The 23,361-nt window shown below is 48.7% G+C and overlaps 1 protein-coding gene across 2 annotated transcripts in view; it reads right to left on the bottom strand.

The window, feature by feature from the left end:
• Nucleotides 1-15,202, bottom strand: part of NUP210 (nucleoporin 210) — a 126,958-nt gene extending 111,756 nt beyond the window's left edge. For both annotated transcript variants that reach the window (XM_059688312.1, XM_059688313.1), the window contains exons 1-2: nt 14,824-15,202; nt 198-334 (exon numbers count right to left, since the gene is read on the bottom strand). In XM_059688312.1, the coding sequence (XP_059544295.1) occupies nt 198-334; nt 14,824-15,038 (352 nt within the window). In that variant the 5' untranslated portion in view covers nt 15,039-15,202. The remainder of the gene's footprint in view (nt 1-197; nt 335-14,823) is intronic.
• Nucleotides 15,203-23,361: the final 8,159 nt, after the last annotated feature.

Here is a 23,361-nt window from a genome sequence, read left to right as displayed (position 1 = left end):
ACAAAGTGCTGGCAGGAGGGACCAGGGTAATGATGTTGCTTGCTCAGTGTCCCTATGCTGCCTGGGTGTCCTCCTACCCAACAGGAGAAATAGAGAGCACTGCCATGGATTCTAGTGGCATCTATGGCTGGGCTCTCAGTGGGATGTTTGCTACATGGTTTCCCCCAGGGACCACACAGGACACTCAAAGCCCTTACTGATGTCCTCTGCAAAGATGATGCTGGTCAGACGGGCAGGCTGGGACAGACGGGCTTGCACCACTGCCTTCTGGGAGCAATGTTGCTCGTCTGGGCTCAGCGGCTCGATGCTGGCCACCTCTGGCCGGGTCGATGACCTGTGGTAAGAAGACAAGAATTTGCTCTCTGAAGCCATCCCACAAGGCACAGCTGGGAGTAGAAGCCAAAGGCGGCTCCCCATCTGAGGCTCTGTCACAGACTTAAACACAGAATAAAGGTGGTAGTCTCCACAAACTTCAAATCCAGAGGAGAAACAAGGCCCAGCCAAGACCCCTCTGATAGGAGGGGGACAATTTGTGGATGTGGAACCTCTGCACACACACTCCTGCTAAAATAACCCAGCAGGAGACCAAAGACTTGGAAGCCACCTCAATGTTCACTAGATAGGCATCTTACGAGATTATTCTATGGGCTTGAAAATAATTCTACACCAGGAGGAAAACTGCCTATGGTCTCCGGTGAAGAAAAGACACGGTGTACCTCTCATGACTCTACGCCAGGCCTGGCACACAGCAGGCTCCAACATTAGCTTCCATCCCCAAATAAATTCTACCAAAGCTGAAGATGACCACAATGACTTCAAGCCCCCATGTGATGAAGCCAACATCATGTCGATGTGGTTAAGAAAGGCAGATCAACACACAAACAAATGATCAACCAAATCTGTGAGGTGGTTTCCCATGGAGAGACAGGCCTCCAGAATAAAAGGATGAAGGGACAGCATGACTCTGGGAGGTATCCAGGATCAGTGCCATGTTTTCTCACCTACAACATGTGATACAACAGTTCCCAGTTGCGGTGAGATGGGAGGGAGGGGTGCAAGCAGAGTAGAAACACCACAAAGATCACAGGATGAGCGCTACCCTTACAGCTGTCTGCAGACAGAGCTCAGGGAAGCCGCTCTGAAGTGGCCATTCAGTGACACCACCCAAACACAGGTGTATCAGGCTGGGGACCGGTCAGCCAAGGCCCTGGGGTTGAAAGCAGCTAAGTGTGCTCAAAGAATGAAAGGGCTCCAGAAGATAAGAGGTGCTAAGCTCAAGGAGAATGGCAGGGGCTGAGGTCAGGGATTGAAGTCAAGGAGAGAGCGGGTTTTGAGTTCAAGGAGATGCCAGGTTCTTAGTCAAGTTGATGGCAGGGGGTTAGGTCAAAGACACCAGAGGAGCTGAAGTCAAGAAGACAGGAGGTGACGAGGCCAGGAGGCATTGAGGGCCACAGTAAGGGGCTTCCGTTTATTCAAAGGGCAATGACAAGCACAGGGTTCTCAACCAGTAAGCCAGTGGTTCTCAACCTTCTGGCCCTTTAAATACAGCTCCTCATGTTGTGACCCAACCATAAAATTATTTTCGTTGCTACTTCATAACTGTAATGTTGCTTCTGTTATGAATTGTAATGTAAATATCTGATATGCAGGATGGTCTTAGGCGACCCCTGTGAAAGGGTGGTTCGGCCACCAAAGGGGTCGCGTCCCACAGGTTGAGAACCGCTGCTAAGCATTCCAATCTGATGTACATTATAGATCAGAGAATAAGGTGCTGCCCTCAGTGAGCTGCTAGTGTGACTGAGGAACCAGGAAAGGGGAACCTGCTGTGCAGAGAATTCGATGCTCCCTCCTAAGGCTACACTCAGCACAGCACCCAGCAGAGCAGGCACATGTTTCTCTACTTACTTCCTGGCCTCGGCTTAAACTCACTGATACATCAACGTCCTAGAATATTCAGAAGGAAACTTGTAAAAACTGCCTGGTGTTTAAAAGCAGTGATGTTAAATACACCCAAACAGACCTCTCCCTGCTCTCCAGTTTGATGCCAAGTGGCTCTCCCAGAGCCAAGTAGGCACAGTAGTGACTGCAAACACACCTAAGGGTGCTTTGATTGCACAGACGTCACAGGCACGCGAGCTGCTGGCAAGGTGCCTGAAAGTACTCTGCAATAAACCTCACCCACAGTTAAGGAAAGAAGTCTAAGCCCCTGAGAAAATGCATCACTGAGAGACTTCTGAGAAAAGACAGTTTCAGAGACTGAGGGCAGACAACAAAATGGACAAGAATATACAAGAGATGAGAGACGGTAGCTGTGGCAAAATGCTCACACCCATGCTGGAAACACACCCCATTTAACTGGCCATAGCTTTGGAACTCTCAAGAGCATTTTCAAAGGACATTAAACCTTCCAAACATGTGTGCACACACATGCATGTATGCACACACCACACTTACTGTGGAAACAAGACCAAATTAGAAAGCTCACACAGATCAGAGGAGACAGAGGAGACAAAGGAAATGGGCAAAGAAATGCAATGCTGACGCCTGACTGGATCTAGGAACAGAAAAAGAACTTTAGTGGAGAAAATGGTTATATCAAACAGCCTAGAGTTTAGTGAACTGTCATGTGCCAATGTCAGTTTCTTGATTTTGACAAGTGTTCCTGGTTATGGAAGATGTTAACATTAGGGGAAGCTAGGTAAAGGGTTTACAGGAACTTGGTATTATCTTTGTAACTTTCCTGTAAATCTAAAATTAATCCAAATTTTACAATTGTGTAAAAGACTGGGGAGAGAAGGATGAATAGACAGAACATAGAGGATTTTTTAGGGAAATGAAACTACTCTGCATGAGACTATAATAATACAAGGCAATACACATTTGTCCAAACCTATAGAATGCACAACACTAAGTACAAACTATAATATAAACTATGAACTATGGACAATAATGTGGCAGTGTAGGCTCAACATTTGTAATAAATGCACCACTTTAGTGTGGGATATTGATAATGGGGGATACTGAGGGGAGGGGTGCTATAATGAAAATCCATAATTTGGCTCAATATTTTTATGAACCCGCAAAGTTTTGAAAAGTAAAGTCTATTAGGAAAAAATAAAGACAATTTATCATTTCCTGCTTTTACCCTGAGAAACAGCATGGTTTGTCTTGTTTAACGGCAGCTGGGAGCTAGAGATCTGGACTCTCAGTCTAGGATATAAATGCCACTCCCTCTCCAAGTCTTAATCTCAAGAACAAACTAGGGACACCTCTTTTCTCATTCCCTCATAGCAGTGAGTTAATCTCAGACAGAGTCCCAACAAATAAATCACTGCTGATAAGAACAGAGCTATCTAGTTCCACTTGAAGAGGCATGAAGCCCTTCATCCCGCATCCCTAGCCCTTCTCAGTCTGCAACTGCCATGCCAGGCAGCCTTCTGAGCCTGGCTGGGACACTGCACCTTTCATTGTGTGCCTACTGTTTTTAGGGCTTTATTAAGTACAAGCAGCCCTGTCCAGTAGAAATATGAGGTGAATCACATTTAAAATGTTCTAATTGACTTATGAAAAATGTAACAGTTAAAATTAATTTAATAGACTATTTTAGAGCAGTTTTAGATTCATAGCAACATTAAGAGCTAAGTACAGAGATTTCCCCTATGCACCCTACCTACCATGTGCACGCCTCCTCCTCCCCCATCCCCACCCCCTCACTATCAATGTCCCCGATGAGGCGGAGATGAGAGAGAGAGAGAGAGAGAGAGAGAGAGAGAGAGAGAGAGAGAGAGAAACATCCATCGGTTACCTCCCATATATGCCCTGACCTGGGATTGAACCCACAACCTCAGCTCCAACAAACTGAGCCACACAGGCAGGGCAACTGATAAATTAATTTTAATAATACATATTACTTAATCCAACATATCACAAATATTACATGGCCCCAGCAGCATGTCAAGGACTCCCAAGAGTGGCAAGTGACTATGGGGCTGGACAGTCAGCTCTGAGGGCAGGCCTTTGGGTGGAGAGCCAGTCAGATACAGTACTCTTAATTCACCACTCCCGTGGGCATCTTCTGATCTCTGCCAAGGGCTGGTTGGGGGTAGCAGGTGCTGAGCCCTCCTACAACCTCTTAAGAAAGGCTCTTTGCACTTAGGGCTGGCATGGGGCAGTAAATGTAGCCCAGAGATAAGACAAAGCAGCATGCCTTACTTCTTCTGGCTGCCTGGGGAAGAAGGCACCCACCCCATCCTCAGGCCTGCAGTGGTGGCCTGTCCCAGCCTGAAGACAGCCAGACCCATGCAGGGAAAGAGCCCACACACAGGCCTAGAGCAGTCTGGAATCCCTGCACTCACTCAACCTGGGCTGAGCTCACTGCAGTGGGAGCCAGACTGGTCCTCGCGAGGCCTCTGGGAGGGCTGGAAACACTTCATAATGAATGATAAAGTGCTGAGAAGTCAGTAGCAGACGTGGCAAACTACAGGGGGTGGACAACCACATCCTCCACCCCCACTTTCACTTGGGAATTTTCTCTGGGCTCCAGAATGCTCCATCTGAAGCCAGAGGGGCTCATCCCCACCATCCGCAGAGGGTTTAGGGCAGCCTAGGGTGGTGTTTCTGTTAACAGCAAAAGGTTATTTTTAGTTATCTGACTCCTTCTAGGACATTCTGAAGCCATTTGTTTTGGCTGTACTTTAAAGAGGTACAAAGAACACAGACTCCAGCAATGACATGTCATCGGGCCTCGCTGTCCCCCTCACGGTGAGGTTCCAGTGGATCCACACTGCAACCTGCCCCCACTGAAGCCACATCTCCTACTCCAACAGCCCAATTCACTTGGATGCAGCAACATGTTCTGTTAAAGAAGCAGGTCCTGGCTCATAAGGCTTTTCTACTGAGAGCAGACTCCAGTTTAAATTATCCGCCAAGCGTGTGTGCTGCTCCAGCTCGCACATATTTGGCTCATCCATGCATCTCAGCTGCTGGTGGGCATGTCTATCCCACTATCCCCCACTCAACAACACTCCCCAAGGCCTACATGGAAGTGTGAAGGTCTTTCTCTGGGCCCCTGGTGTCTGGATGAGATCAACATGTAACCAGTGGAATGAATAAAGCAGGTTGCCCTTCCTAATGTGGTGGGCGTCATCCAGTCAGTTGAAGGCCTGCGGCTAAGTGGTGAGCAGCACTCTGTGATGGGACATGGCCTTGCTCAGCTCTCTGCCTACTGATATCTGCTGGAAGGTGAACTTCTGAGACAGCAGGGTGCTGCCACTCACTAGCTGTGTGACCTTGAGCAAATGACTTAACCTCTTTAGACCTCCATTTACTCTTCTATACAATGGGAATAAAAACAGTACCTGGTGCAAAGGGATAGAGTGGTTTAGTACAATAACAAAGCTCTTATCACAGGGCCTTGCACACAGTAAGCTCTCAAGTTCAGAAAACAGGAGGAGGCTCCCAAATAAGGGGCTTGTGGCCCTTCAGTATTTGGCATGATTCTGAGCACAAGAACTCTGCTCTTTAAAGAAATGGAGAAAATGCGGGGCCTTCCATATTGTGATCATTTATGTTTGACCCTGTCCATCCTCTTCTCTTAATAAAGCCTGACCCTGATCCCTGTTGTCAGGGCCCCAAGAGCAGCCTCCTCAATGCCCGCACCCTACCATCCTTAGAGCCACAAGCAAAAATTCAAGCCTAAGAGAGGGTCCCTGGTTCAAGGTCACATTCTTGAAAAGAGCCTGAACTTCCAACTTCAAGTCTGATCTCTGCTGAGAAGTCTCTCCCTCCCTCTCAGCTTTCACACCTCCACACTCCATTCCTTTCCTTATACTGTTCCCTCCATTTCACATGCCCTTCTCACCCACTCTCATGTTGCTCAACTCTCATGGCTTATGGCAAATGGCAACTCTTCCATGGACCCATCTCTGATCCTTCTCACCTACCTTCCTCTCAGTTTCCACACCACTGGTCTCCTTGGGGCCCCTAATTCATTTATTCATTCATTGAATCCATATTTACTGGGTTATGTGCAATGTCCCAGGCACTGTTCTAAGCGGGGAATATAACAAAGTACTAATTATACATTAATCCTCACCTTCACAGAGCTTACATTTCAGTGGGAAGAGAACAAGAATAACCAAAATGAGTGAATATAGGGTCTTAGAAAATAGGGCTATGGAAAGCATTAAAGCAGGATAGGGAGAGGCTGTAATTTTCAGTAGAATGGTGAGCGCAAGCCTCACGGAGAGGGTGACATGGAGCAGAGACCCACATGTCTGTAAAGGAGCAGCAGGTGTGGGCTCTTGGACATCCGGAAGAAGAGTGTCTGAGGGAAATGGATCAGAGAGTTCAAAGGCCCCAACACAATGACTTGGCAATAATGCTTTTCCCTGTCCAACTTCCCTCAGACACTGCAGACAAGGACAGGGCCTGTGGCTTGTTCACTTCTTGCCCTACTGCACTAGCATATGATTTTGGCACATGTTTTTGTAGATGCCCTTTATCAGATTGTGAATTGATTCTCTTCTATTCCTGCTTTGCTGTAAATTTTTCTCATGAATGGTGTTGACTACTCTGCACCTATGGGCTTTTCCTCTTCATTCTGTTGATATGATGAATTATATTGATTCCTTTGTTAATGTTAAACCAAACCTGCATTCCTGGGATTTACCCTAGTTGGTCATGATACATTATCCTTTTTTATATTTTCCTGGAATTGATTTGCTAGTATTTTGTTAAGGAATTTTGTGCTTTTGGTCTATGCATTTCTTTTACTGGTAATGTTTTTGTCTGGTTTGCAATCAGTGTAATGTTGGCCTTACAAAAATGATCTAGGAAACGATCATTCCTTCTCTCCTTCCTAAAAGAGTTTATAAAGGACTTGTACTATTTCTTCATAAATGTTCAAAGAATTTACAGGTAAGGCCATCTGAAATTAGAGTTCTCTTTATGGGAAGGTTTGAAATTATAAACTTAATTTTATCAAATGTCCTAAATGGAAAAAAAGGCACCAAATGTCCTAAATGGAAAAAAAAGGCCTTTCCAAGTGTTTTCAGAACCATCCCCAAAGTCCTACACAGGAGGTGGCCCAGGACACCCACCTTACAGCTGGGAGACTGAGGCTCAGTGCCGGCCACACAGCCATGTCGCCTTCTTTCCTCTCGTCATTCTCACTCACATCCCACCATGGCCTCCTCCCAGACAGCAGCTCCCTTCAAGCACCCCACCCAGGGTATATCTGCCCCCTCACACACACACAAACATCTAAACAGCTCAACGAGCAGGTGAGTGAGGCCAATGCACACACATGGGTGTCATTCCTGTAGGGAACCTGTGCTTGGTTTGGGTGACCCAGTCTCCACCCACCTCTTTCAGTAACAGTGTCCAGATTTTCTAGGGGGGGCGATTTCTTCTCCACTCTCAGACCATGAGCCCCAGAGTACTCACACTCCTCTGGACACTAGGAAGCAGGTGCCTGGGGCCTGGTGAATCAGCTGTGTGTTCCCCTGGTTTGCCAGGGTTCAGACCCAAGCATGTGCCCCACTAGACTTGACTCTGGGGGCTGCAGGGCTGGAACTGTTTTCTTCTACCCCAGGAGAGCACCTAGCTGAAGTAAAGACCTGAGGACTGAGAGACCAAGTACTGCTGAAAAGCTCCTGCAACACAGATGCCCAAAACAAATCCTTCCTGCCTCCAGGTTTATGAGCCAGAGCAACAGGCCATTGTTTTATTTAAGCTACTGTGGTTTGAGTTTCCTGTTACATACGGTCAGAAGAATCTAGACAAATGAAATCCCCCTGACTGAATTCTGTTAAGGTTCGTTGCCTTATTTCATTCAAACTACTGGTACTATATTTTTTTAAAGAAAAAACCTTTCATTTATTATGTGCTTTTTATGTGTCAGTCACAGAATGAAACACATCACAAATATTTCATTTTAATTCTATTGAAACCCCATCTGGTACACAAGGAAACCTCTGCATGATAAGTAATCTGCCCATATTGATACTCCTAGAAAAATGCCTCAGTCCAGCCTGGCTCTAGACCCCTGGTCTGGACACTGTCCCACTCCCTTGTGCTGAAGGCACATAGATAGTTCAAAATAAGGACAAAGGCCTCCCACCCCTGTCCACAGGGAGGGGCCGGCTTCCAAACCTGGGCAGAAAATGGCCTTAACCTCTTCCTCAAACACCACACACCCCACATGTATCCTTGACACTGCTTTTCAAGTGGCCCTAACTGTTCTAAAACCGTCTTGAAGGAACTAGGTAAACCAACTGTCAGCTGAGAAGTGCTGGCTCATTTCCTCTTGCCTCCCAGGTCTGAGCTGGCTCTAGAGCGAGTGACCTGGTTTTGAAAGTGGCTCTGCCACTAACTGTCTGTGAGGCTCCTGGTCTCTGGCTCCCATTTGTGCAGTGGAAGTCATTCCTACAAGGATTAAATTTTGTTTTTAGGATTAAATGGGGAATAACATGTAAAGGGATTAGCAGGAAAAAAACTGGTTCTGCTGTTTTTGTTCCCTCTGCCACACCCCTCCTACAATACTCCAAGCCCCTGCCTCTGGACATGTGCCTCTGGCCACCGGGCAGCTGCCCTCTGCCAGCCTTTCCCCACCTTTGGGCTCTTGCTGTATGCTGCCCTCCTGGATCCAGTCACATCCAGGTAACCCTTATATCTTCTCCTTATTTTTTCCTTTGAATTGATTCTTCTTTATAGAAACAGTACTTTAAAGGAAACCTATATCAATTCTGTAGATAGAAAGCCGCTATCATTTGCCATACATCTGCAGTAACCATAAAAACAAAGATGAGTCAAAACAATGTTACTAGATTCTGGGAAGGCGGAGCTGGGTGGGGGGGGGCACTGCTGCCTGCAAAAGTTCTGAGCCATCGTCCTGTTCCCTCTGAAGACAGACAAATATTAAAAGGTGTTAAGGAAAGTAGAATGGTGGTTGCAGGGGCTGGAAGGAAGGGGATGAGGAGTTGGTGGTTGATGAGTATCGAGTTTCAACTGGCACTAATGAAAGGGTCCTGGAGACGGACGGCAGTGATGGCTGCACAACAGTGTGAATGTACTTAATGCCACTGAACCGTCACTTAAAAATGCTTAAGAAGGTACATTTTATGGTATGTATATTTTACTGCAATTTTTCAAAGAAAAAAATATAAACAACATATTGGAACCAGACATAAACGTTTATTTTGAGGAACTCTAAAGGACTGACACTGAATTTTGAAAGGGTAAAGCTTTCCCAATCTTAACGTCACATAAGGCCCTCGGACACACAGAATGTGTCTGGCGCTCTGGGAGGCACAGGAGCTGAGCAGAGGATGCGGAGCCCCGGACAGGGAAGTTCAGGCCAGAAAACCACAGGGAGAAGAAAAAGTGAGAGCTGTGCCAAGGGGGAGGGGGTGGCAGTGGAAGTGACAGCCCACCCTCTATCCACCTGCAGGTCCAGCCCCTCCTGGGCAGAGTTAGAGCCTGCAGGCCGGAAGATGAGCAGAATGGGGAACCCAGAAATGAAGCAGGAAGTAAACAACCCAGGCACCAGGCCAACTGAAAGAAACACACACTTCCAGGCACCTCCCTATCTGGGTCTCATGAAGGGAGTTTAGCAAGGCCCCACCAGTCCTGCAGGAACTAACGCTGAGGCAGCCCCAGGCCAGATGCAGAGGGGAGAGCATGGCCCAGAGCACCAGTCCCAGGCTAATGCCACCCAACTCCTGACCCTGACCACCCGCTTCCTGTCTCCTAACCATAGGCCACAAGGTCCCACAGGCCCAGCCCCTGCCAACCTCTCTAACCTCATCTCCTAACACCACTTCCCTCACCAAACCTGCTTGTTTGTGCTCTTCCAACAAGCTCAGTCCCCCCCCCCCCCAGGGCCCCTGCACTTGCTGCTCCCTCCGGTTGGTCCCACTCAGGTTCCAGTTCAGCTCCAGAGGCTTCTCCTGGCTGCCCTCTACAGAATCACACAGCACACTGCTCATGTCCTCAAAGACTCACCACTAGGAATGTGGCCTGTACTTTCCTTAGTTTATGCTCCAGGAAAGCAGGTTCTCCTCTGCTTGTCCATTGTCACCCCTGGGACCTGGAGTAGCACCTGGCTCATACAGTCACAAATATTCATGACCTACCTGTTAAGTGAATCCCCAGCCCTCACCTGTGAAATATGGTTGTCATCAATGCTGTCCCTAGGGCACTCAGGCAGGACAGCTCTTCACAGTGAGCACTGTCCTGGGACCTGCAGGCACGTGGCATCTCTGCCAGAAATAACACCAAATATGACCTCCAGTGAGAACACACAAACACAGTCTACCATTCCAAGACCCCTGCAGAAGCAAGGAGGAGAGAGACTGGTCTGAGTGTGTAAGGATGAACAGTGCCCACAAATGGGGTGTCAAGGGAAAAATACTCCAGACCAGGGGAACAGAAGCACAGTTACAGGCCACAGAAGGCCCAATGAATAGGTGCAGAAGTTGCAAACTGGTCAGCCTGCAGATGAATGAAGCCCACTTTTTTGTAAGCTTCCACATTGTAAATGTTTTATTTTAATGTCAGAGCCTGATTAGCCAGTTCCCGTCAGGCCTACTGCCTCACCTGTCCAGCTCCCAACATGTGAACTGCTCTGTTCTGCAGGCTGAGTCTGTGAACTCAGCAGAAGGTGCTGGAACTGGATGAGGTTCCAACTTGGCTCAGCAGGTAGCAGGGTTTTGGAAGGAGCCAGAGGAAACCTTCACCTCACCCTCTCTCCCCCAACTTCAGCCTGCAAAGTACTGCAATGTGACTTGCTGATGGTTCCTCCTGCTGGGCGCAGGCAGAGGGACCCTGGGAAGTACATATCTCAGGAAGGTGCTGGACTCTCAGATGCGGGTCAGCAAGAACAAAGGGACTGTGAGTCTTTCATGTCCAGTGATTCTCAATGGGTCACAGCATACTCCAAGGACAAACTCCACTGTACAGGGCTGATGTAGCAGAAAGGGGTCCCATTTGCCTCCCCAACAATCCTTACACTTGTGGCTGAGAAGTGCCGGGCTGTGGTGAGTGGGTGCACCTAGTTCAGGACCAAGCCTGGCAAACACATCAGGCAGCTCCATGTTGCCCTGGGGAGTTTCCGGCCGCCTGTGCACAGCTCGATTCAGTGCGCACTGTGTATGCCCTGCCAGGTGCCAGATGCTCTTTACCAGGCAGGCCCACCCCATGCCCCTCAGCTGTGGGGAGTACTGTTACTCACAGTTTATACCCGCAACCTTGTCCAGTCAAACACCCTTGGCCATTAGGCTCCACCCAGAGGCCTGGGAGGCTGCACACACCCCTCCCCTCAGGAGCAGCCAATGGCTGATTGGGTAAAAAAGTATAAGCTTGGTTTCCCCCTCACCTCAAGAGAGGACAACCTTCATGCAAGTCAATTCCAGAGGGTCCCATGGATCAGCCCAAGGCTAGGCCTTCTCTGAGACCACATCCTCACTCATCTCCCCTTCCCTATTCCACTTCTCAGCGGAGAAACCTTTTAATAAGCCACGCACACTAAATCCTTATCTCGAGCTCTGCTTCTGGGAAAACAGGCTAAGACACTTTCTCCAAGACAGTGCAGCCCACTGAAGAATCCAGAAATCCTGGGACTTCAACCGAAAGGAAAAGAATAAGCAGAAAATGTAACATCTATCTAGCAGAATAGTGCTCAGACACTGAACACCTAGGAAGATTTTGAAACGGCATAGAAAAGTACTTGGACTTTAATTTTAGATGGTGGTTGGAAGAGAAAGAGGTTACCAAGTGGCCTTAATACCAGGTTTGAACTTAGAGGGAAAAAATAATGATGAAAAGGAAACTGAAATGGTGACTGATTGATTGTATTACAGTTGAAGAATTATGATATATTTCCCTTTCCACAATTTTCCATATGATGTAATTTTTGTATAAAACATATCTTTAAAAAGGACCTAATGAAATATACTTTATGGAGCATTTTCAATCATACAAAATATTTAAAAAGAGTCAGGAATCTGTCACATAACCAGCAATGCTGAGTGTAATTGGAGGGATTCAATTTGTCTGGCAAATTAGCTAGAGGCTGTAAGTTCCTGAATGGGGTAGAACTGGAAGCGTCCCATGTCCTAGCAGTGGTTCTCAACCTTCCTAATGCTGCGACTCTTTAATACAGTTCCTCATGTTGTGATGAACCCCAACCATAAAATGATCTTTGTTGCTACTTCATAACTGTAATTTTGCTACTGTTAGGAATCGTAATGTAAATATCTGATATGCAGGATGTATTTTCATTGTTCGCGACCCACAGGTTGAGAACCGCTGTGGGGTCTTGCTCAACTCACAGACCATCACTCTACAGGACATCACAGACAGCAGGTTCCTCTCTGAGGCTTAGACTAAAACATAGGCAGTTTAGACTAGATGATCTCTATGGTTCCTCTGGCCCTAAAACTGTCCAATTATTTGATGCTATAAAATCAAGAAACAGGAAGACAAAACTGTTTCTTGGCTCAAGCATGTGATTTCAGTAAATTTGGAGCTTGACTTCAAATTCTATGGATAACCAAAGTAACTCCAAGGTTCAGGAGAGTTTACGCTTTCTTTGTGTTTCATCACAGAGACTTAACAATGAACTCCTTGGATGCAGAGGATATTTCCTCCCAGGTTTAGATTACTGCAGACATACAGCTTGTCTGCATGCCAACTAAATCAGCGATTTTCAACCAGTGTGCCAAAAGAAGTTTTAAAACATGCAATATGTGACCCTTTAGTCAGGGGCAATGACTTATTTTCCCTGAGATTGTTAAATTAAAAAAAAAATGACAACAGCAAATACAACAATAGCCATCTAGTGTGAATCAAAATTATACCTATTTTTTATCAGATGGGCAAAAAATATATTTTTTTGGTGTGCCGCAGAACTTTAGTAATTAGTTTATGTGTACCATGAGATGTAAAAGGTTGAAAATCACTGAACTAAACAATAGATGATGAAACTAGGAATAGCACTACTAAAAATAAAGAAAGCATTTTCAGTACTTGACTGATGGAAGATTTTCCTGTGAAGGGGAAATCACAACCAACAAACACCTGAGGAGACACATAGAATGAGCGGTCACACACTTGCAATAAAAACTATGGATCAGATGCAAAACAAGTTATAGCTCACTTAAAGCTTTTCTGATGTGCCAGAGACTACGTGTGTTGTTTTTCCCCTCCCTCCTAAGAAGCTATAACAAGTAAATTAAAATAACTCTAGTCTATATGCTCCATTCAGAAGAAAATGCACACAAAAACACACAAAAAAGATTGTTACTTCGGGGGGAGTGGAGGTACAGTTAAAGAAGCTCGGAGGAAGCAGCATACAAATACATCCAAAAGGACTCCTATGAAGCCAGTTGTTTTTAATAACCAGTTTCCTCTTTCTCACCAATAAAATAAGAGAACAGACAACTTCAACCAGAGAGTGAGCATGTATCTCCTGTAAAGCATGAACAGCTAAACTTCCCACACAAGACAAGGCCGTAGACAGGGATATAGAAAACTTGAAGCTAAGATCAGCCTCTGACAGCCAGCCAGAAACAAGACCCGAAGGCACAGAAGACACTAAACCCAAAATGCAATTGGCTGACATAGGACGTCCTTATTTTAGGAGTCCAACGTACAGAAAAATAAAAAGATGCAAGTAAGGAAGAAAGCTGCTCTGGGCCCCACTCTTGCACAGATGAATATTCAAACAAACTTAAAATACGCACATACTTCTCTGTAATGTGATCCCACCTTGTTAAGCCACAACACACACCCTGCTTTGAGACTCTGAAAGAAAGGGAGGAGCAAAGGTGTACCATGAGGGGGTGGGGGGTGGGGGGTGGAGGGGGGGAGCCAGGCAGGGGACTACCTCCTCCTTTCATCTCTAGCAAGGCCCATCTTGGTGGGGGCCTCAGGCACACCAAAGGCTGTCTCCACCCTGCTAGTAGTAGAAGCCGAATTACTCCCCATCTGCTGGATGAAAGGGCTGGACCACATCACTCTGCCCTGCCAGGAGCCTAGCCAGGTCTCCCAAATGTGGGGAGGAGGCACGGAGCCCTCTAGTTTCATTAGTATCACATCCCCCACAATGAGTGTACAATCCCTGAATTCCCCTGAGAAGCCAGAAGAGGTGTCTGAGCTTGAGGCATCATGGATAACTCCACTCTGAGAAACTTGGGCGTGAGTCACCAAACACGTTCCTGTGTCTCATTTCTTGTCTGTCAAACGGAACCCTAGTATTTCCTCCAAAAGCCCTTTCATCACAGGTTTATGTTCTTCCCAAAGATGCTGCAGGGATATGATTTGACTCCCACACACGCCTTCCACACTTCTCCACACCTAATTCCCACATCACTGTGGTGCCAGGGACCGTACCCCATCACTAGGCTTGGCAGGGCCTTGTCCACCTGCTCCCGGGAGCACAGAACAAGAAGACTACAGGGCGCCAATCCCGGCCCAGACGCTCGCTCGGGCACATTCCACTCCCGACCTGAGACGTCCTGAGAACCCTTGTCCCCAGTCAGGACGACTGGGTGGAGCCCCTGTTCCCGAGGAACCCACAAAAAAGCAGGTCACGGCCCGTCAGGCCTAGGCGGCCCTGGCGCAGAGGCCCAGCGGCGCCGCCATGCGCAGTGGCGGCGCCGGGGCGTGCAGGCCGCCAGGTCCGGCCGCCGCACCTGCTGCACGCGGGCCTGGAAGGAGCGCCCCCCGCCCGCCAGACCCGCTCGCGCCGCCTGCCCCCGCGCGGCGCACCTGCAGCGCCCGCCCGCCCGCCTGCAGCCCGGGGCCGCGGCCGCGCCTCACCAGCGGTAGCAGCCCTCCGAGGCCTCCAACGTGAAGTTCACGCGCGTGGCCCGCGTGAAGGGCAGCAGCACTTTGGGGATGTTGAGCTTGGCCGCTGCGGCGGGGCCCAGCGCCAGCAGCACTGAGAGCGCGAGCAGCAGCTGCAGCAGCCCCCGAGCCCGCGCCGCTGTCCTCGCCGGCTTCACCTCCGGTGACCCGGCTGCCCGCGCCGCCATCCTCGTTCGCTTCACCTCCAGCGACCCGATCGCCCGCGCGCTCCCCCTCGCGCCCGAAGTCCCCGCCCGCGCGCCCGGCCAGCAGGTGATAAGCGCGGGAGCGAGAGGGGCGGGGCGGGGCAGCGCGGGAACTAACGGGGCCGAGCTCACTGCGACCCCACTCACAGGCACGGCGGGCGGGGGGAGGGGCTGGGGTGCGCGCCCCAGGCCATGCAGTCGCGGTATGAGATGGTGCGCGCTCTCGGGGAGACGGTGACTGGGGGAGGGGAGGGGAGGGGTGGGAGTAGAGGAAAGATGCGGCGCATGTCCGCGCCACCTTAGGGAGTAGAAGCGCTGGGTACGCGCCGTGTGGGGAGAGCCTGAAGGCGCGCGCCTGCGGGACACCCTGGACGACGCGGGAAGCCCTGAGCATTTTCTGGCTCCCACGTTCACTCCCTGTGGTTTCAACTCTATGGCGGTACTTAGCGCGCCAATGTGGTTTACCCAAAGGGTAGATTAAGGGCGTCGGCACTCCTAGAGCACACTCTTACCCTCACCCCGCCCCCAAGAAAGAGAGAAAGTTCAGCATCACTGAATTCATCTGCATGCAAAAATCGCAGCTCTTAAATTCAATGTACTTTTTGTCCTCTGTGGTTTGTAGTTTTTGTCATGAATTGTGTGAAGGTGGGTTCAGCAGGCACCAGGTGCACCAGCATTTCTAAAAATGTTAATCTGCTGCAGGGAGGGTTCAGCCTAGTGGGAGGTCAGGAAGGGAACAGGGTGAGCATGCATCCAGAAAGTGTGCTCTGAACTGTAATCAGGAAGACACAAAATGATGCCAGCACCTGACAAGGAAGAAGAAACTGGATTTCAATCATGCTGGGGAAGGCTTCTTGGAGAAGGTGGCCCTGGGGCTGGGCAGACACCTCACTGGACTTCAGAGAGGCCCAGATGGGTCTAAGCCTGCCCCTCAGGAGTCATTGGGCTTGTGGATGGTGATGAGGGGTGTCTAGGGGTCACTCTCAAAGCCTGAAGTCCCCAGGCCAGGGTATGTGTGGGATGGGGGAACCTCTAAATATCCCTGTACTGGGAGGTCTTCCCTGGGTGGGACCAGGTGCTCTGGCAGGGGGGGTTCCAATGGTTTATTTTCTCTGAAGAAACAGAGAGTTGAATGGAAAGCATCCAGCCCCAGAGAGGTCTCTGTGCGGAAATCTTTGTGTTCTTGTTTGCACATTTTATTGATTCATTTTACAGTCAGATGGCTTAAATTAACAAGGCTCAAAGGGGCTGATCATGAAAGTGATTCCCCCTTACTGTCCCATCGCCAGTACCTTCTGGTAAGTAGTGTTTTCTGCTTGAGTACACTTCCAGAGAAAGTTTATGCGTATACAAACATGTACATTTAAAAATCAAGATATAACTCATTATATTCCAGTTCTGCCCACTTAAATTGGCAAACCAAGAGCCTCACCAGGCAGGTAAATAAGTAAAAGGGACTAGGCAGGGCATTAGGGGACTGAAGCATTCTGGCCCATGAGTCTCTATAACCCCATCTTTCCAGTTCTTCTGATTATGGAGGAAAAATCAGGAACATGTATTTATAATTGAAACATCCTGATTGTAAGTGTGAATGAGATTATTAAAAACAGACATACACACTCTTGGACATTTATTCCAGAAAAATGAAAATTCATGTCCACACAAAAATCTGTATGTGAAATGTTCATAGCAGCTTTAGTCATAATAACCCAAAGCTGGAAAAGCACAGAGGCCCTTCAGTGGATCTATCCACATCATGGAATACTAACTCCTCAGCAGCAAAGGAAGGAGCCATTGATACAACAACTCACATGAATCTCCAGGGACATATGCTGAGTGAAAAAAGCCAGCCACAAAGGGTTATGTACTGTATTGTTCCATTCATATAACATTCTTGAAATGGCAAAATTACAGAAATGGAGAGCAGATGGGAGATTGACAGTGGGGGAGGGCCAGGCCTATGGGGGTGGGGGGTAATGTGGCTATAAAGGGACAACATGAGAAATCCTCGTGGTGGTGAAAATGCTCTGTACCTAAACTGTACTGATATCAGTGTCCTGGTTGTAATATTGTCCTCGGGTTTTGCAAGAGAATTACCACTAGGGGAACCTGGGTAAAAGGTGCATGGGATCCTTCTATATTATTTCTTACAACTGCATGCGAATCTACAATTACCTCAAAAAATAAATTTTAATCCTACAAACAAATAGCTGACACAGAAACAGACCTAACAAAATAATCTGGGTGGACACTGTTTTCTGACCACCTGTATGCTTAATTTAAAACAGTCAGGAAATTTCCCCGGCAAAAACAACCAGTGGGAAACAACAAAATGATGGACAAATGTTTTCACATTTGAGATCTTCCCCTTTGGTAAACAGCTCTCTTCTTCCCAGGACAGCAAATAGGAGGAACTCAGCTGAGCTGTCAGCAGGCAAACACTCCGGCAGCTAGGAAAATAGGCCCTGAGCATGGAATGGGCCTTCTGGGCATGGACCTACTGCATGCATTACATACATCCTCCTCCTATTCTTCCACCAGCCCAGCCAGCCTGGCATAGAAAGGCATATGATATAGGTTTGGCCAACCTAATGCTATCACCCAGGATTGGATCCTTCACTAGGGAGTGAGGGTCAGGGACTGTTGAAGGCTATACTGATAGTCATGGAATGGGGACATGCAGTGACCCATTTCTGCAGCAGGATCTCTGCTGAAGATCCTGGGTTCCAGCCCATTTTATAAGCCTGTTTCTTCAGGCTCCCAGTCGACCTGGGAGTATACTTACAAAAAATCCTCCCCCGCTTTCTGATGAAATCAGCCAAGTGGGTATTTGGTCTTTGCAACCCCAAAGCCTACCATTCCAGAACATTTCCAAGATGAAATGCCCTGGAAGAAGAATGTCAGTGTGACTGGGTTTTAAACACTGTTGTGTGACTCAATAGGTAGGATATAAATAAGCAGGAAACAGCCCTAGCTAGTGTGGCTCAGTAGTTACTGATAGGTCCTCCCTTCCCCCAACTGGTGGGCAGAGTATGACGTAACCTGCAGCCCGGAAATACCTGAGTGATTAACCATGTACCTTATATGGACTATAAATTGGACCACCAATCCACACCTGCTAAATACCCTAAGCCATTGTCCTATATGGACAATGCAGTAAGCCACCAATCAGTGTGCGCCGAGTACACTAAGCCCTCACCCCTTCCCATTCTGCCCCTCAAAAGGCGTGCTCACCCCTGCACGTGCTGCTGTCCTCCCCTTGCGAGACAGCCCGACAGGTCCTTCTCCTCTAATAAAGCCTGTAGTCCTGGTTTTCGGCCTCTGTCTGATTTTTCAGTTACAGCATTGGCCTGTGTACTAAAGGGTCTCGGGTTTGATTCCTGGTCAAGGGCATGTACCTGGGTTACAGGTTCGACCCCCAGCCTGACAATCACACACACCTCCAGTCCTTTCTGTGGATTTAGCCATACTTTGTAAGGAAACTCTCTCAGGCAGGGTTTTTCTAACAACAGCACATGGCCCCAGCCAGAGGACCCACACCTGGCCCATGGGGAACACACTCTGCCCTACCAAGCCCAGGAAGGGCAGGTCCTCCCCACAAGACTGGTAAGCTGGTGTCTGCACTGCCCCCAGTCAGGGTAATCAAACTTCCAGCTCTCTCCTTCAGATTTTGCAAGAGTGAGTAGTAAGGTACCAGTCCCCTTCAGTAGTGAGGTTTGCCCCAAGTCAGCAGAACATACCCTGCTTTTACTTTGTGAGCGCCAGGGTCACCTTGAGGTCAGGAAGGTGATTTGCCCCTCAGGTATTGCTCACTCACAGGAAAGCAGGAAGCAGATTCCTAGAAAAGGCAAATGAAATTGGATAATCTGAACCAGGTATTACAGAGCATCTTCAGATGCTGGCCCCTCCTGCCCTTGGCTCCTTAGCATACAGCTCCTCCCACCTTCCTAATAGCCCAGGCCTTTCAGCTGAGCCACATCTCCCAGACTCTCTTGCAGCCCAGGCCATGCAATTAAGTTCCGGCCAATAGGATGTTAGCAGAGTCATGTGAGCCACTCCCAGCCAAGCAGAGAGCAGCTCTGGGCTGTGCCCTTAGAAGGGAGGCACTGGCCCTGCCCTCCGCTTTTCCAGTTCCTCAGCTTGGAGCCAAAGAGCCATGCATAGATGACAGCAGAGTAGCACTGAAGGCCTGGATTATTCAAGAGCCAGTCCTGGATAACCCACACTTTCTTTTATGAGAGAAGGGAATAAAAACTTTGCTATTTAAGCTTGCTGTTATTTCTGGTGCCTCTGTTAAAATGACCAAGTTTTTATCCTAATCAATACAGAGGGTTCTATAAGAGGAACATTGCCTATTGAAAGGACAGTAAATAAAATGGAGGGTTCGGACACATACAACAACACGACCCTTTGATCCCCTACAAGCCAGCGCCTCTCCCCAGCTTCATATCTCAAGTTCCCTGCCCCCTGCAGGAAGTCCCACATCAACCAGGGCTCCTTTGGAAACTGCCCTTGATTATAGGGAATCCACTAGTGCTGGCAAAGTGACAGCCTTGGCGGTCCTACCTGGGTGTGGCTAGGACAAAATGGGAGAGAATTCTCTTAGATGCATGTCTGACCTACTTTATCCTTTCCATTTTCAGTGGGACATAATTAAATCTTATCCCAGTAATCAAGCCCAATATTTTTTCATTCACAGTTACAGATCTAGGAGAAGACAGAAAAAGAAGAGAGAAACTTCAGGTAGGGGTGGGGGGTACATTTTAAAAAATGTAATAAAATTAAGGGTAATTTGTGCTTTATTTAGTAACTTTGGGGCACAAATAGAGTTCACCTCTAATCTTCTAAAAAATCTTTATTGTTGAAAGTATTACATATGTCCCCTTTTTCCCACATTGACCCCTCCAGCCGGCTCCCAACCCCCAACCCAGGCCTTCACCACCCTATTGTCTGTGCCCATGGGTTATGCATATAGCATACAAGTTCTTTGGTTGATTACCTCCCACCCACCCACCCTCCCCTGCCTTCCGTCTGAGATTCCACACTGTTCCATGCTTCCATGTCTCTAGATCTATTTTGTTCATCAGTTTATTTTGAATTAGATTCCACATGTGAGTGAGATCATGTGATACATGTATTTCTCTGACTGACTTATTTCACTTAGAATTCAGTGGTTCTCAACCTTCTGGCCCTTTAAGTTCCTCATATTGTGACCCAACCATAAAATTATTTTCGTTGCTACTTCGTAACTGTAATGTTGCTACTGTTATGAATCGTAATGTAAATATCTGATATACAGAATGGTCTTAGGCGACCCCTGTGAAAGGGTTGTTCGACTGCCAAAGGGGTCGCGACCCACAGGTTGAGAACGGCTGACTTAGATGATATTCTCAGGCTCCTCCATGCTGTCTCAAAGGGTAAGAGACTCTTCTTTTTTAAGGCTGCATAGTATTCCATGGTATAAATGTACCACAGTTTTTTTTATCCACTCATCTACTAATGGGCACTCGGGCTGTTTCCAGATTTAGCTATTATACTAAACTAGAGGCCTGGTGCACAAAAATTTGTGCACTCGAGGGGCAGAGGGGATCCCTCAGCCCGGCCTGTGCCCTCTCGCAGTCTGGGACCCCTCGGGAGATAACACCCTGCTGGCTTAGGCCTGCTCCCAGGTGGCAGAGGGCAGGCCCAATCCCTAGGTGCAGCCCCTGGTCGGGCTCAGAGCAGGGCTGATTGGAGAGTTGGGGCACCACCCCCCTGTCATGCACAGAGCAGGGCGGATCAGGAGGTTGCAATGCCACCCCCAGTCACGCTCAGGGTAGGGCCGATTGGGGGGTTGGGGCACTGCCCCCTGTCACACTCAAGGCAGGGTCGATGGGGAGGTTGCGGCGCCACCCCCTGTCACCCACAGAGCAGGGCCAATCAGGGGGTTGGGGCGCTGCCCCCTGTCACTCACAGAGCAGGGCCCATCAGGGGAGTTGGGGCTCCGTACCCTGTCACGCACAGAGCAGGGTTGATCAGGAGGTTGGGGAGCTCCCCCCTGTCACACACAGAGCAGGGCCCATCAGGGGGTTGCGGAGCTCCTCCCTGTCACGCACAGAGCAGGGCCTATCAGGGGGTTGAGGAGCTCCCCCCTGTCACTCACAGAGTAGGGCCGATAGGGGAGTTGGGGCACCACCCCCTGTCACACACAGAGCAGGGCGAATCAGGGGGTTGGGGCGCCCCACCCGGTCACACCCAGGGCAGGGCCGATGGGGAGGTTATGGCTCTACCCAATCACACACAGAGCAGGGCCTGTGGGCGGGGGGGGGGGGGGCCGCCCTCTATCACCCACAGAGCAGGGCTGATCAGGGGGTTGGGGCGCCACCACTGTCACACTCAGGGCAGGGCCGATGGGGAGGTTATGGCTCTACCCCATCACACACAGAGCAGGGCCCGTGAGGGGGGGTTGGGGCGCTGCACCCTGTCACACACAGAGCAGGGCCGATCAGGGGGTTGGGGCGCTGCACCCTGTCACACACAGAGCCGCAGGGCGATCAGGGGGTTGGGGTGCTCCCCCCGATCAGGCAGAGAGCAGGGCTGATCAGGGGGTTGAGGCACCTTCCCCTGTCACGAACAGAGCAGGGCGGATAGGGAGGTTGTGGCCCCGCCCCCTGTCACACACAGAGGCGCAGGGTGATCAGGGGGTTTGAGTGCTGCCCCCTGTCTCGCTGATCCCGGTGCCGGGAGGCCTCGTGGCTCCGCTGATCCCAGTGCTGGGAGGCATATTACCCTTTTACTATATAAGTAGAGGCCTGGTGCACGGGTGGGGGCCAGCTGGTTTGCCCTGAAGGGTGTCCTGGATCAGGGTGGGGGTCCTGCTTGGGTGCCTGGCCAGCCTGGGTGAGGGGCTGATGGCTGTTTGCAGCTTGTCACACCCCCTTCAGGGTGGGGGTCCTCACTGGGGTGCCTGGCAGTCTGGGTGAGGGGCTGAGGGCTGTTTTCAGGCTGGCAGGTGACTGAAGCTCCCAACCGCTCCTTTTTTTCTTTTTTTTTTATTCTGGGCCCACTTTAGCTCTGAGGCTTGGCTCCAGCTCTGAGGCCTCTGCTGCTGAAAGCAGGTGTCTGGTTTGTTTGGGTTCTATAATCAAAACACTGTTTCAACTCCAGCTCTGAGATCCTGGCTGGCTGAAAGCAGGTTTCTGGGATTTTGTTTAGCTTCTATATTTGTAACAATGTTTCAAACTGCAAGCTCAGAGGCCGGCAGCGGCAGGCGGGGAATGTTAACTTCCTCCGTCACTGAAGCAAGCAAGCCTCATGTTAGCTTCAAGCTGCCTGGCTGCCGGCCGCCATCCTGGCTGGCAGTTAGTTTGCATATCACCCTGATTAGCCAATGGGAAGGGTAGCGGAGGTATGGCTAATTACCATGTTTCTCTTTTATTAGATAGGATTGTACTGCTGTGAACATAGGGGGTGCATACCTTCTTTCTGTTTGCTATTTTGGGGTTATTAGAATATAATTCTAGAAGTGATATCACTGGGTCAAATGGCAGTTCCATATTTAATATTTTGAGGAAACTCCAGACTATTTTCTATAATGGGTGCACCAGTCTGCATTTCCACCAGCAGTGTACTAAGGTTTCCTTTTCTCCACATCTTCACCAGCACTTGTCATTTGTTGATTTAGTGATGTTAACCATTCTGACAGGTGTGAAATGATACCTCATTATCATTTTAATTTGCATCTCTGATGATCATTGCTTTGAACATTTTTTTCATATGTCTCTTGGCCAGCTGTATGTCCATTTTGAGAAGTGTCTATTTAGGTCCTTTGCCCATTTTTTAAATTGTATTGTTTGTCTTCCTTTTGTTAAGTAGTAGGAATTCCTTCTATATTTTGGATATTAACCCTTTATCAGATGTATCATTGCCAAACATGTTCTCCCATACAGTGGGCTACCTTTTCATTTTGTTGATGGTTTCTTTTGCTATGTACAAGCTTTTTATTTTGATGTAGTCCTATTTATTTATTTTCTCTGTAGTTTCCTTTGCCCTAGGACAGTGGTCAGCAAACTCATTAGTCAACAGAGCCAAATATCAACAGTACAATGATTGACATTTCTTTTGAGAGCCAAATTTTTTAAACTTATACTATATAGGTAGGTACATTTTTATTAACTTAATTAGGGTACTCCTAAGGCTTAGGAAGAGCCACATTCAAGGGGCCAAAGAGCCTCATGTGGCTTGCGAGCTGCAGTTTGCTGACCACAGCCCTAGGAGATGTATCAGTAAACATACTGCTACCAGAGATGTCCGAAATTTTGCTGCC

The sequence above is a fragment of the Myotis daubentonii genome, chromosome 3 (genome assembly GCF_963259705.1).
Source record: "Myotis daubentonii chromosome 3, mMyoDau2.1, whole genome shotgun sequence".
NCBI classification, from domain to species: domain Eukaryota; kingdom Metazoa; phylum Chordata; class Mammalia; order Chiroptera; family Vespertilionidae; genus Myotis; species Myotis daubentonii.
Note: the sequence above shows the minus strand (reverse complement) of the source record. Positions and strands in the feature narration are given on the sequence as shown.